The sequence below is a fragment of the Natrix helvetica genome, assembly GCF_964273705.1.
Source record: "Natrix helvetica genome assembly, chromosome: 1".
Taxonomy (NCBI): domain Eukaryota; kingdom Metazoa; phylum Chordata; class Lepidosauria; order Squamata; family Natricidae; genus Natrix; species Natrix helvetica.
Window position 1 is genome coordinate 95,125,257 of NC_138548.1, and position 13,714 is coordinate 95,138,970.

The window sequence follows — 13,714 nt, forward strand, 5'->3', positions numbered from 1 at the left end:
GTGAGAGAGAGAGAGAGATTTAATATGTGTTCTGCAGTCAGAACATAAATATAGTTTTGGTGCAGACAGTTGAATAGAACTCAGCCTGAAGTATACTTTAAATATATATTACAGAGAAACAGAGGGGAAATTCTTGAAAAGTGTCTTGATACAGTCCAGTTAAGAAAGCATTCCTCAGTGCCCTTACAGATCCGACTTACAGTGCTTGGCTGAAGGCCCACTCCCCATTTTGTTATGACAGTGTGAAAGAAGATTGTCTCAGCAAGACAGAACTCTTTGCACCCTGGTACAAACTAATTCCTGCCTGTAAATCTGAAAATGCACCTGAATTGCAGTAACATGGCATGTTCTAACACAGTGGCCATCAACCTTTTGGGCACAAGGGATCGGTTCCATGGAGAGAATTTTTTCCGCAGACTGGAGGAACATGCTTTTGTGTGCTGCTTGCATCCCACACTTGTGACTTTGCTTGTTTGCGTGGACTGATTTCTGACATGACATGGACTAGTGCTGATCCATGGATCGGGGGTTTGGGGACGCCTGTTGTAGCATGTACTTCAATCAGAAATGCAGACATTTGATGTACACACAGCTTCAGTATTAGCCTCTTATCATGCACTGGGTAAGACAACAGGGGGGAAAATTACAGCAGGAGTAATTAAAATAACAATTAAAATAACAATTAAACACACAATCTTCCGACCTTTCAAAATCAGTAGAAGGTGAAAGCGCTTATACACAAACATAGTAATACAATAGGAAATTTCTTCCGAATAGTAGTGACTTCCAATTCAATGCTTATTTTCAAGACTGTTTACTGAACTAGAGTTTCCCAAATTGTATTCTGTGGATTCTGGAGTTCCCCAAGAACATACATGCATACATAACATTTACTGTATGTAGTCACCCATCTTTCAATCAACTCTAAGTGGCTCCCAAATAGGAGTCCTAGGAGAAACCAAGGGCAAAAGAAGATAAAAGGGAAAAAAAGGTCATGCATGCGCGGACAGTTTTGTTTCACTAGCGTTCTTGATCAATGATTCTAGGATTCATTCATTCACTCACTCATTCACTCATTCACTCACTTAAAATGAGTGCTATAATCTTAAAACTCCCATTTTTAAAAGTATATTTTACTACTGGTCATGTTATATTATCAATTGATATATTTATTTATTCAATTCTTATAATGCTTCAGTTGTATTATCTTTATTTTTTATTGGTTTTATTGTAATTTCTTTATGGTTGTGAACCACCCAAAATCATTTAGAATCAGGAGGCATATAAATGTAATAAATTATAGCTGGTTGCATTCAACCAGAAGTTTAGACTGGATTTGTCATTTTTTATTTAATAATAATAATAATAATAATAATAATAATAATAATAATGATGATGATGATGATGATGATGATGATGATGATGATGATGATGATGATGGAAGCTGTTCCAAGTAAAGCTGCCTTTTACTATTAATGATCTTGTCAGTTCCGACGGTGTTCAAGTGGAGTTCCAGATGTTTTGGAATTATTATGTGTGAACAATTCACACTTAGATTCATAGTCTAAAACAAAGGGAAACTTAATTCAACATTATTAATTATTACTGGTAGCATCTAAGAATATAGGCAGTCCCAACCAGGGTGATGTTTGTAAAATTTGGATGTTCAGGCCTGATAAATTCAATCTTTCCAGGTATTTTTATTCTTTAACAGCATGAATACTTGTAAGGAAAATATGAAAAAAAGAACTCTTTAGCAAGGCACATAATTACAATCTTTAATCAGGGCTTCTGAACTAACTTACAGATTTTTATTGGATATATTTCCTCATCCCCAAAGTGTGTATAGGAGTAGAATATTAGATCTAAATCCACTCTTTCTATATGCTACAGTGGTATATTTAGTAAATTGCTGCTTCTCCTCCTCAATGTTTAATTGTAATGTAAAAATTAACCAGAATGAATGAGATGATTATTATAATGTATTCTGTAAATATGCTATATAAATTTGCATTAATAATTAAGGGAGTCTCTCAGCTGGAAAGTGCTGCAGTTCCGCAATGTTGGGACAAAACATTTCTATTTTCTAGATAATTCAGTCTGATTATATTCCAAAGAAATGTTTTCATGCTGCTAAGAGGTTTCTGAGCTGTATCAGCTCTAGCAAAAAGATGGATGCTTGCTTAGAACTGTTCAATGTTACATAAGCAAATTATTAATAATATCCTCATTTTTCAAAAGAAGCACTTATTTTAATGACATATTTTAAGACCCCATCTGCTATAATTATCATACCAATTCTTCATTATTTTGATTTCGGATTACATGTGTTCTCCAGGGAAGTCACAAGAGCAGGCATCCTATCAAAACACATGGTGCTAACAACCATCGGCATCTATTATATGAACGATGGGCACGATGGGGGATGTGGTACAAATACCAACCTCTGGATCTAATTAGGTAATGTATATATGTAATATAATAGAAGTTGTTTGTGTTCTGTGTCATTGACCTTCCCATGAGCAGTTCAATGTAACTGTTCTTCTTTTGTGGGACAGAGAAGACCTGTTTTAAATGATCTAATTGAAGGGAAGTGGTAGGTCATTATTCTTAAAAGCCATTGTACTGAAGGGTATTTTATTGCAGTGGTGCAGATGAGGTCATTTGCATCAAATGAAAAATGTAAATGCATCGCAAATCACTTGCATTGCACAAGTGATTCAAATTGATACAAATAACTTCATTTGCATCATTATGCAGATTGCAATAGAATTCCACCTACTGCACACAAACTCTGAAAAGCTGAGGTCTATAAATTTGAGGTTTCGCTTAATTTCACAATCCATGGGTACCCTGTTTGATTGATAATCGTTGAAGTACCTCTAACTAAAAGTAAATATGTCAGTCATAGCTGTCTAACTGCCTTTAGAAACATCTACAGTGAATGCCCCAACACTGGAAGTCTTTAAGAAGATGTTGGATAGTCATTTGTCTGAAACGGTATAGGGTTTCCTGCCTAGGCAGGGGGTTGGACTAGAAGACCTCCAAGGTCCATTCCAACTCTGCTATTGTATTATATTGTATTGTATATAGACTTCCATTGTATTTTAAGATATTGGTGATTTTTTTTTTGCTTCAAGTTACAATAAAAGTACCAGAAAAGTAAAAGCGGATAAATTGCTCCAAAATTCCTTACTCTGCTAGACTCAGGATAAATTGCAACTTTGGAAGCAGTTCAAAATCCACCTAGTTCCTCAGCCTCACTTGGAAGATCCTGATTTCAATTGCCATCATTCCCTGTAGGTTCTGTCTAAACAATTTAATCAAAGCATATTAGAAGAACCCAAGCATTTCTTTTTCATTTTTTTCCCTTCCTAGGATTTTCCTTTGAGTGCAAGGTCCACTTCTTCTTTTTTCAGATCAATAAAGTGTTGATCCAATAGTTGCAATAGGAATTGACCAACTGGACTGTCACCTAAACCTGATGTTATGACTGAAAGAATGACGGGCCCAAAGTCACCCAATTAGCTTTCATGCCTAAGGATGAACCAGAATTCACCGTTTCTGTCATGGTTTCTAGCCTTGTGCCTTAACCACTTGAGAAAACTGGCTCTCGGTTGTTTCTTTTTAACTGTAATAGGGATAACCTATGACTGGTTTTTGTTTTGTTGATTTTATGTATGAATTGTCAAAGGCAATCCAAACAGACCTATCATGTCTTTGCTCAAATGTCTCCTTCTCCTAATCTTGCCCTTGCTTTATGCAAATTCTAGTTACATAAAGCAAGGGCAGTATGCTGATGAAAACAACATGAATTTTCTTAAACGCAATCAAAAGCCCTTGAATTAGATGTTAAAGTGATTTTTTAAAAATTCTTCAGTTCTATATAAAATGTCCTTCCTCTGCCATAATTGATATGGTTATGATTCATCTCAACATTTAAAGCAATGGTGACCTCTCTCTCTCTCTCTCTCTGTTTCCCTCCCCCCCCTCTCTAATGCAGACGATATTTTGGAGAGAAAATTGGTCTTTATTTTGCTTGGTTGGGATGGTACACCGGGATGCTTATCCCTGCTGCACTTGTTGGATTGTGTGTTTTCCTTTATGGGTTATTTACCATGGATTCTAGCCAAGTAAGGTAAGACGTGAAAGAATACCATGTTTAAGAACAAATAAATGGCAAAGTGGTGGATCAGCCAAGGAAATGTTATACTTTGAAGGGCTGTGGAGCTCTCTGGAAAGCTCTCTGTTCCAGAAAGGTGCTCTTCTGCTTAAATATTTATTTATTTTTTACTAGATTTGTATGACTTTATTTGTTTATTAATATACCACCTGTCTGCAATTTTAAAAAGCAGCTGAGTCTTGCCTCAGCATCTTAGGGCTGGTCTTTGCAGAAATACAGATAGTCTTCAACTAACAACATTATTTACAAGTTACAGTGGCCTTGAAAAAAGTGACTTATGGCCGTTTTTCACACATGACTATTGCAGCATCCCCATAGTTACATGATAAAAATTCAGATGCTTGGAAAATTGACTCATATTTATGACTGTTGCAATGTCCTGATGTTATGTGATAATCTTTGTGACTTTCTGATAATCAAAGTCAATGGGGAAGCCATTTCATACGTATATCATACATAGGAGGTTAATATTGAGAATATATGAATGTAGTATTCTGCAACTACTTAACTAAATAATTGCAAAATCCATAAGAAGAATGCATTGACTTTACACTTCTTCTACCCATTGACTGAATTGTCTGTTGGTGGCCTAGAGTTTACTGTGGTATTTGTTTGGCATTTGATTGGGTAAGAGATAATGATGTATTCTAGTTTACTCTAGTTTTATAGGAGTCCAGTTGGTTGGTACTCAAATGAGAGTCGGGAATCTGGGATGGTATAATGCAGTGGTGCAAGTGGCATGTTGTTGAGTGAGGGGGAAGATGTAAAATGGTACTCCAGATTAGGAGATGCTTGCAAATTGCAAAAATATCCCTGAAATTGAAGCCAGTAGAATAATTGTTCCCTGTTGGTAGGATGAGGCCCTTTGACTTGGGGGAAGAATATTTGGATCAAGAGATGTTTATGTGGCCTGGAGAATTAAATATGCAAAGATACCATGGTGGGAACAGGAAGAGGGATTGCAAAAGCAGAGGCTAGGCCATTTGTTGGGAAGGAGACTTTCCAATAGTTCATTCCAATCTTGTTTGTCCCAATGACTTGTCATCTAAAGTCCAGTAATCCTGGTTCATGGCTATTCTTATTTAATGCTTGGTTAGTCTATAATTAAACTTTCATTAACACAATTTAATTGTGGACAAGAGAGCTACCCTTGTATGCACTATTGAAATGTGGCCGAATGAATGGGGAAGATGCATCTTTTGGGAGACGTGCCCAGGTGAGGTTCATGTGAGGCAGCAACTTTGACTCCAGGCAAGGCAGGGAATTTCAGAAATTCTTATAGCTCCCAAATTACTGCTCCAAAGGTAGCCGATTGCCTTTGCCTGGAGGCTATAGGGTTTCTGGATGGGGAGGAGCAGGTTTCAACTTATCTGTCAGCCCTTTGAAGTAGATTAGGTCAGGAAACAGACCAAACAAGGATATCAGAAGTGTTACTTATTGTTGTACAGTATTTTAACAGAGTCTATCAGAGTAACTCTCTGCCTATTCTTAAACCACATACAATCAAGGCATGTTGTTTTAAATTTCTTTTCATGCTTTTCAGTTTCCCATTCTCATTTACATTCTCTTAACTATTCTTGCATTCCGTCGTCAATGTTATTCTTTCAACTCCTCTATAGAATCCTGGCAAAGCCACATGACAATAAATTTTAAAGCCTCCCAAATCTGGATCTTTGCCATCTTTAAGTCTGAATCGGCTTTCTTGTGCAGACAGAGTTGGTGTGCAATTTTGGGTGTCTTCTGGACTCATAGCTCATGCTTGCACTCGTTTTTGGATCAAGACCAATCCATGGTCATTTGTGCTTTAGTTACCTCCCAATTTGATTATTAGAATCTGTTCTATCTGGGGCTGCTCCTGAACAGCATTCAGAAGTTGTAACTGTTCCAGAATATGACAGTATGGCTAACCTTGAAAATATCAAGGGCTGCATTCATTCCTGAAAAGCTTCTGAGACAATTCAGAGGGATAACTGTCACCTCCAAAGCCTTACACAGTACAAAGGTAACTCATTTTTCTACAATTGTTGCTGACTATCTCACCCACCTATCAAGATAAACCAGTGGTGGGTTGCAGGTGGTACGGGTGTACCGGTGCCTGCCCGGAGCAGTGTTCTGGAGGGCTAGCCCACCTGCCCGAGCTCCTTACCTGTCCTTAAACTCTTTGGCACTTCCACGCACACGCATGGCACATACAGGGCCTGTGCAATGCTCCGCTGAGCAGCTGGAGCATCACAGAGGCTCAATGAGGCGTCGCTGGAGGGTAAGATGCATGTGTGCACACTGCACGCATTCATGTGGAGGATTCCGGGCCCTGTTGCGTCACACCTTGACCAAACTGCCCCTGTTTTAACGAAGGGGATTTGCCACATGACAACAACATGACAATGTGACTTTGACACCCCTGCTTAGAAAGTCATCCGATGATAATATTCAAGTTTCTGAAGGCACTATTGGTTATAGCAGGGTACTGAGTAGGCTGAGTGTACTGCTAGATTATAGCTTCATTGCTTTGATGCAACATTGTGCACCACTAGCTACTAAAGCATGTACAAAGCACAGCTCCCTCTGCAAAAGATAAGACTTTCACACAAACTTGAGTAGGAGAGTTTTATTTTCCAGCAAATACAATCTTGTTTGCTTTGAAAGTTCTGCCAAGTTCTGAAAGTTCCTATTTTGAGTGAATCTATGTGTAGTGTACATATGATTTTTACAGCAATATATAATTCCTTAAAGTTATGTAAGAGTATACCATGTAGCTAAAGCAAGTCTTCCATCTAGTGGTTTGTGATGACTTTGACATTTAAAAAAATAGCTGAATAATGCAGCTGGCTTTTAGAAGGAATGATGAGTAGATAATTCAGATGTTATTGTTATTCACAGCAAAACATGATTACTTGATCTGAACATAAATGGAGTTATATAGGCATATATCCTAGCTATATATATCCTCACATTATGCATGCTGATTTGAGATTTCAAACCAGCCAAATGGATAAATTTAGCAATTAAAGTGGTAAGCATTCTTGTATAAAATAAACATAGCCAGGTGTTTATTCCATATTAAAAAGCCAAGCATTATTTTACCTATCTCGGCATTAGGTATGTTTTTGTTTAACAAAACACAGAAGCATAAAAGCTAAATCATTAAACAAACATATCAAATTCCAAGGTAATTCATTGAAACAAAAGCTATCACTAAGACACTCACATAGCTCAAAACCTGCAGCAGTAAAACTAATATCTGGGGTAGAAACATGTTATTTCTTAAAAATTTCATAAAATATGATTTTTATGGTGAATTTTTAAACTTATCTTGGATAGTAAGAAACAATTGGCAGAAACTACATGTGTAAACAAAGAGCTATATTTTCTGCTCCTCTTCAGCACACAAGAATGAATCATAGTCAGATGAGCCTATTTGAATGATAGGGATGGGTGGATTGACAGCGAACCAATCTGTTTTATGACATAAATGTACAGTACAGCTTTCTGCTCCAGAGGTTTTATGTAGATTTTCAATAATAAGCTTGATTTTTAAAATGTTTTAACTGCCAGGGGTTCTTGCTTTCCTTAATTTATCAGCAAAAATGCTTCCCCACTAAATTACAGTAGCAAAGAGTCTTCTGCAAAGCTCCTGTATAGCTGTATGATGAGTATCACAACCAACTGGGTAAAAAGCTGCAAGTGTAGCCTTTCAAAGACTCAAAAGGTCTGATAAATAATCTGATTCCAAATAGGCTAATGAAATTACTATGCAATAAAGAATGCCACTGATTGCTATGCATTAAATGCAAGCCTTATTTATAATGAATTCAAGATTCGTCTTTTTTTTTCCTATTTGAGCAGTATAGCAAGCTAGAAAGAATTGTCTCTTTGGCAAAAGGGACTGTTTACACCTGTGTCTCTTTGATATCTATAGTATCCAGGAAGTGCAGCAAAGGAGAATTAGTCTGTCTCTAGAGAGAGAAAGATATGGGGCATTTTAATGTTAGCAAGAAAGGCAAAACCAAAAGATGTAGGCTTTTATAAAAGTTTCAAAAGTGTCTAATTCCCATTCACAGAAGACTGATTTACAGCTGGATTTAATCTTCATCTGGAACTGTGGGAAAATTCTTTTATATCCCTATAAATGCATAAAGAACTAGCCAGATGATTCCTTGGTTAAAACTAGGACATGACATCTTAGTCCCCATTTATGCACTTAATGACTTTAATTGACCAATAAAGAGGGCTGAAAGTTCTGGAAATGTTTGATCTTGGATTGAAAAATAAGATCAAAAACTTCCTAATGAATGACTCAACCATGTTACAAAAATTATCTCCTTTCTTATCACCAAAGACAGTGTTGAGACTTTTGTCTAATTCTACTTTTTAGGCAATGCAAACTGAAGAGTTCTATAAAATAATTTGGAATCCATATATTCCTCCCTTGGGACTCTTTCCATGAGAGTTTTTTATGATGAATCCAAAACTATTTGTTGAAAGCAAAAAGCTAATGTTATTTTCATCACAATTAAACTCTACGTATTATTTTGTATCTGCAGTAAATTTTGTTCCACTCCAAACTGAGAGTGAAAAAATATGTTTCCTGGAAAACGGCAAATGGTGTGCTCTCTCAAATGCATTCATCAGTGTCCATATAACTTGCATCTGTTTGGATAACCATTTGCTTTCTTGCATCCCTGCTGTAGCAAAGAGATCTGTGAAGCAAATGAGACCATCATGTGTCCCATGTGTGAGAAGAGCTGCACACTGCAAAAGCTCAATGAAAGCTGCATCTATGCAAAGGTAACTGGTTTTTCCATTATAATTGGTTTTTGTTTTCCAGAGGGCTTCTGTGACCCCAGCAAAGTACACTAAGGCCATGTAGGTCAGGACTAGTCTTATTGTAACAGCTGTAATAGCTGAACCTTGCAAGTCTGAATGTGCTTCCCTCTCTCTCACTCTATGGACTTGTGGGTTCATAGAGTGAGATTTTGGGTATCTCATCACTGGAGGCTTTCAAGAAGAGACTAGACAGCCCTTGTATGAAATGATATAGTATCTCCTGCTTGTGCAGGGAATTGAATGAGATGACCTCCAAAGTTCCTTCCAACTGTTATTCTATGTTCTATGTTCTAACTAGGAAGGGACTAGCCTGAGAAGTTTCCTCACAGTACAATATTAAGGTCAGATAAGAGAGGTTTGAGTTTGCCTCAGGCTCAAAGCTCTCTTATCTGACCTTAATAGTGGCTCTTCCTCCTATCCCTTAAAGACATTTGCTCCCTTCCCCCAGATTCCACCGAAAACTATTTGTGTTATATTTTCCTCCTACTATCCAGAATCGCACTGATTTTTAAATAGCAGCTGATCATGCCATTTCATTGTGTTCACTATCTCACAAGAACCATCGAGTTGGTTGACAACAAAATGTTTGTGATAGAATCTAAAGGTAAGCACAATCCGGGTGGGTCACTGGGGGACAGAGGCTTAGTCTTCCAAGCTCATTTGGACTGATGCTGTGGCTCATCTTCCCCCCCTCACCGGAACTTTTATCTCAGCAGAATGTGTGACTTGGGCTATTGTATGCCATATCTTTCAGATTATACCTCCTTCCTAGTTCACAAAGTGAGGGAGAGAGAAGTGCTTGCTTGCTTGCTTGCTTGCTTGCTTGCTTGCTTGCTTGCTTGCTTGCTTGCTTGCTTGCTTGCTTGCTTGCTTGCTTGCTTGCATACTTACTTACTTACTTACTTACTTACTTACTTACTTACTTACTTACTTATAGCATAAAATAGCCCAAAGCATATATTCCGATAGAGAAAAGTTCTCTGGGGATGGGCTCCAGCACAAGCCCCAAAACCTGGAAGACTAAACCTCTGGTCCCAGTCACTGACCCAGTTTGGATTCTGCAACATTATCCTGGGACACATATATTTGCCTTCATTCATAACAATATTACAAGTAGTCCTCATCTTTTAACAGTTCCAGTTCATTTAGTGACCTTTCGAAGTTACAATGGCACTGAAAAAAGTGACTTATGACTGTTTTTCAAGACTTTTGCAGCATCCCCACTGTCATATGATCAAAATTCAGATGCTTGGCAACTGACTCATATTTGTGATGATTGCTGTGTCCCAGGGATCATGGGATTGTCTTTTGTGATCTTCTGACCAACAAAGTCAATGGGGATGCCAGATTCACTTAACCAAGTGTTACTAACTTAACAACTGCAGTGATTCACAAGAAAAGTCATAAAATGTGGCAAAACTCACTTAACAATTATCTCATTTAGCAACAGAAATGTTAGGCTCAATTGTGGTCATATGTCCAGGACTCTCTGTTAATAACACGATGTTTGCCAGATTCTGGATGGAGTTGGGAAAGGCAAATGTCAATCCTAAAAAGAGCCTGCTCACTTTCTACTCTGTGAGACAAAAGAACTTCAAAGTATAAAATGTATACAGTGAACAAATAATACACATTAGGAAGGTATTGGAGGCCATGCTTACAAATCCAAATTTAGATTTCAGACAGCCAGTATAGTTATTTATAAATAATCCTGCTTTAGATCATAAATAATTCGTACATATTTTAGCTTTTGATTAGCTGATTCCAGAATCAGGTGATAATACTGCTTCCAGTTACTTATCTGTATTTTATGCTTCCTGAAAAATGTGTACAATATCTGTAAAACAAATCTTCATTGCTTCATCGGTTGGCAGAAATATGTGAATGTATTACTTCCTTTTCAAAATCAAGAGACATATTTTGTCAAATTGTTGCATGCATCTATAGCAACCAAAACCAGATAAATCGTTTTGCAATAACCATTCATATATTGTGGAACTCACAAAACAAACAAATTAAATTGATATTCTAATACCCAAGGAAGGAGTGGTTACCTGACCTAGAAACCTCATTTCTATTTGTGGAAAGCAAAAATCGGTGTGGAGACACATAGGTGCGAGATGTAGGTAACCTTGCATAATTTGGATTCAAAACCACTGTATCTGCTTTATCTAGTTTCGCACATCCCCTCCCAATTAAACTGGAGCCAATCAAATTAATATCTTTCTCAAATTCAAAACAAAGTGAGCCTCTTGTTTGTGACTCAAGCCAAGCGGTTGAACCTTATGAGTAACTAATTGCATAACTGTAAATCAGTTCATGAGCTCACTAAAACTAGGGCAAAGTCAAGAGAAGAATGTAGGCAGATCAGATCTTCATGAACACAAGATGTGTGATATCAAGAGATTTCCCCTTTGCTTAAAGAAGGCAGTTTCAAAGAACAGGTTTGTGATAAAGCAGAATCAGAGCAGGTCTGCATCTTTTGTATTGATCAAATTCAAAATCTCAACAGATACTGTGTCTATATAGATACGTATATACTTGCCAAGAATTTTAATTAAATTTAAGATGCAATCCTACTCTGTATATAATACCAATCCAGTCAGAAAACAGTCAGAAAACACATATATACTTTATTACTAAAGTGCACTCTTACTGTATCTAAATGGTGCACTCCATTTGCACCTTCTAAAAGACCATTCCCATGTCATTAAGAATGCAAGAGTGACTCAGCCTTGTGAGGCCAGAGAGAAGCAATGATTATAATTAATCGGCATGCTGACAATCAAAAGTCTGTTGCTGAGGAAGCTGATTGGAAGGCTATGGAATCATGTTTATAGAATGGTTTCTTTTAGATTCTGACATTTTTTGCAATTGGACTAAGATGAATAATGTGATACTGCAGATAGGTTTTTGAAGTGTAATGTGCTTTATTTTTCAGTGCTAATGTTCTATTTTACTCAGAGCAGCCTACAGTAATAGCATTTTCTATTTATCATGAACTTATGAATAACCCTCCCTTAACATCCACTCATTCAGTGACCATTCAAAGCGATGATGTTGAATAAGGACATTTACAACCAGTTCTCATAAATGCATCCCTTGCTGCATTCCTGCTGTCACATTGCAATTTGTATGCATGGCAACCAGCTCACAATTATAATGGTTGCAGCAATTCTGCAGTGATCCTGCAGATGATCATGCATGATTGTCATGCATGGTCTTCTCTGCCAGCTTCTGACAAGCAGTCAGTGAAAAAACCAATAGTGCCAAAGGTTTTTTTTTTTTCAGGAGACAACTGAACTTCCTTGTTTTTCTTTGAAGACATTTTGCTTCTCATCCAAGAAGCTTCTTCAGCTCTGGCTGGATGGTGTGGAATGTTTCCCGTTCCATTCCCCACCATCCAGTCAAAGCTGAAGAAGCTTCTTGGATGAAAAGCAAAATGTCTTCAAAGAAAAACAAAAAAATCCAGTTGCCTCATGGAACAACCATGACCTGGATGACTGAGAATCTCCATAGACACCAGGAAAACCAACAGAAGGTTGTAAATGGTGATCATGTAATATAGTGCTTAATGACGATGTGGGATTCATTTAACAAAGGCTAGTATGGCACATGCAAAGCCATGTGGCACAGTCACTTGGATCATAATTTGCAACAGCAACATTTAGCAACCAGAGTTGCCAGTCCCAATAGCCACTGTTAAGCAAGGGTCACTTGTATTCCCTGCTAAGCAGGGAATACCTCAACCCTGTCTGAGGCTGGTCCAAGAGAGTGACTGGGCCAAGTTCACTCAGTGGAGCAGAAATTGGGACTCTCCATTTCTAGTGCAATACTTACACAACCACAATATCTCCCTGCCTCTCTGTAATAGCAGTAACCACACACAGCTGGAGAGGTTCTGTAAAATATGCCTTTATTTCTCAAAGTTGATTAGTTGGCATATGAAGAAGGCCTTTTATGCATTCAGTTGTTTTTATTTATTGCTTGGAAGCTACAATTTACTCCCTTGAGAGCTGTGCTTTGTCCCATTCTCTGTTTTCTGGAAAGGAATCAAGACCTTCCTTTGCAGCCTTATTTTTCTGATGGAACTAATTTATAATAATTGAAATGTGGTTAAGCTGTTGTAATTGTTCCCATTTACTGTTAGATTGAGTTGGTCTATGGGAAGAAGAGAAAACATACATTTCACGGGAGCAAACAAATATGATCTGAAATGGAGAACTCCTTCTTTAAAATTAATTTCAGTTATTATTTTCTTGATATTTGAAATTCATGGCCCCATTTTTTCCCCCCAAAGTTCCATAATTTTGATTTAATAAGTGTAACAGAACAAATTACTTGGTTTGATGTTCTGCATAATAGATTCGGTATACTGTATATCTTGCAAACTACTCTGCATTTATGATAATTTGCACAAGAAAGCAGAGAAGTAAAAATGTTTTTTTTTTTCAATTCAAAGAAATTGTACTATGTTTGCATATCTGAGGCTCAATAATTTGTTATAACTTTCACCTTTTTAGCTTTCTTAACATTTTAAGTAGTTTCATTAACAATTTGCATAATTTTCTTTATTTTTTTCCTCCTAAGGTTACATACTTATTTGATAATGGAGGAACTGTCTTCTTTGCCATTTTTATGGCTATATGGGGTAAGTTTATATTAATATTTAATGTTTAATATTTAATGTTTAATGTTTATATT

At 37.1% G+C, this 13,714-nt stretch overlaps 1 protein-coding gene across 2 annotated transcripts in view; it reads left to right on the plus strand.

The window, feature by feature from the left end:
- The window catches only part of ANO3 (anoctamin 3), a 237,347-nt gene that overhangs the window by 175,377 nt on the left and 48,256 nt on the right, over positions 1-13,714 (plus strand). For both annotated transcript variants that reach the window (XM_081936174.1, XM_081936175.1), the window contains exons 11-14: positions 2,339-2,460; positions 4,004-4,138; positions 8,875-8,971; positions 13,601-13,661. In XM_081936174.1, the coding sequence (XP_081792300.1) occupies positions 2,339-2,460; positions 4,004-4,138; positions 8,875-8,971; positions 13,601-13,661 (415 nt within the window). The remainder of the gene's footprint in view (positions 1-2,338; positions 2,461-4,003; positions 4,139-8,874; positions 8,972-13,600; positions 13,662-13,714) is intronic.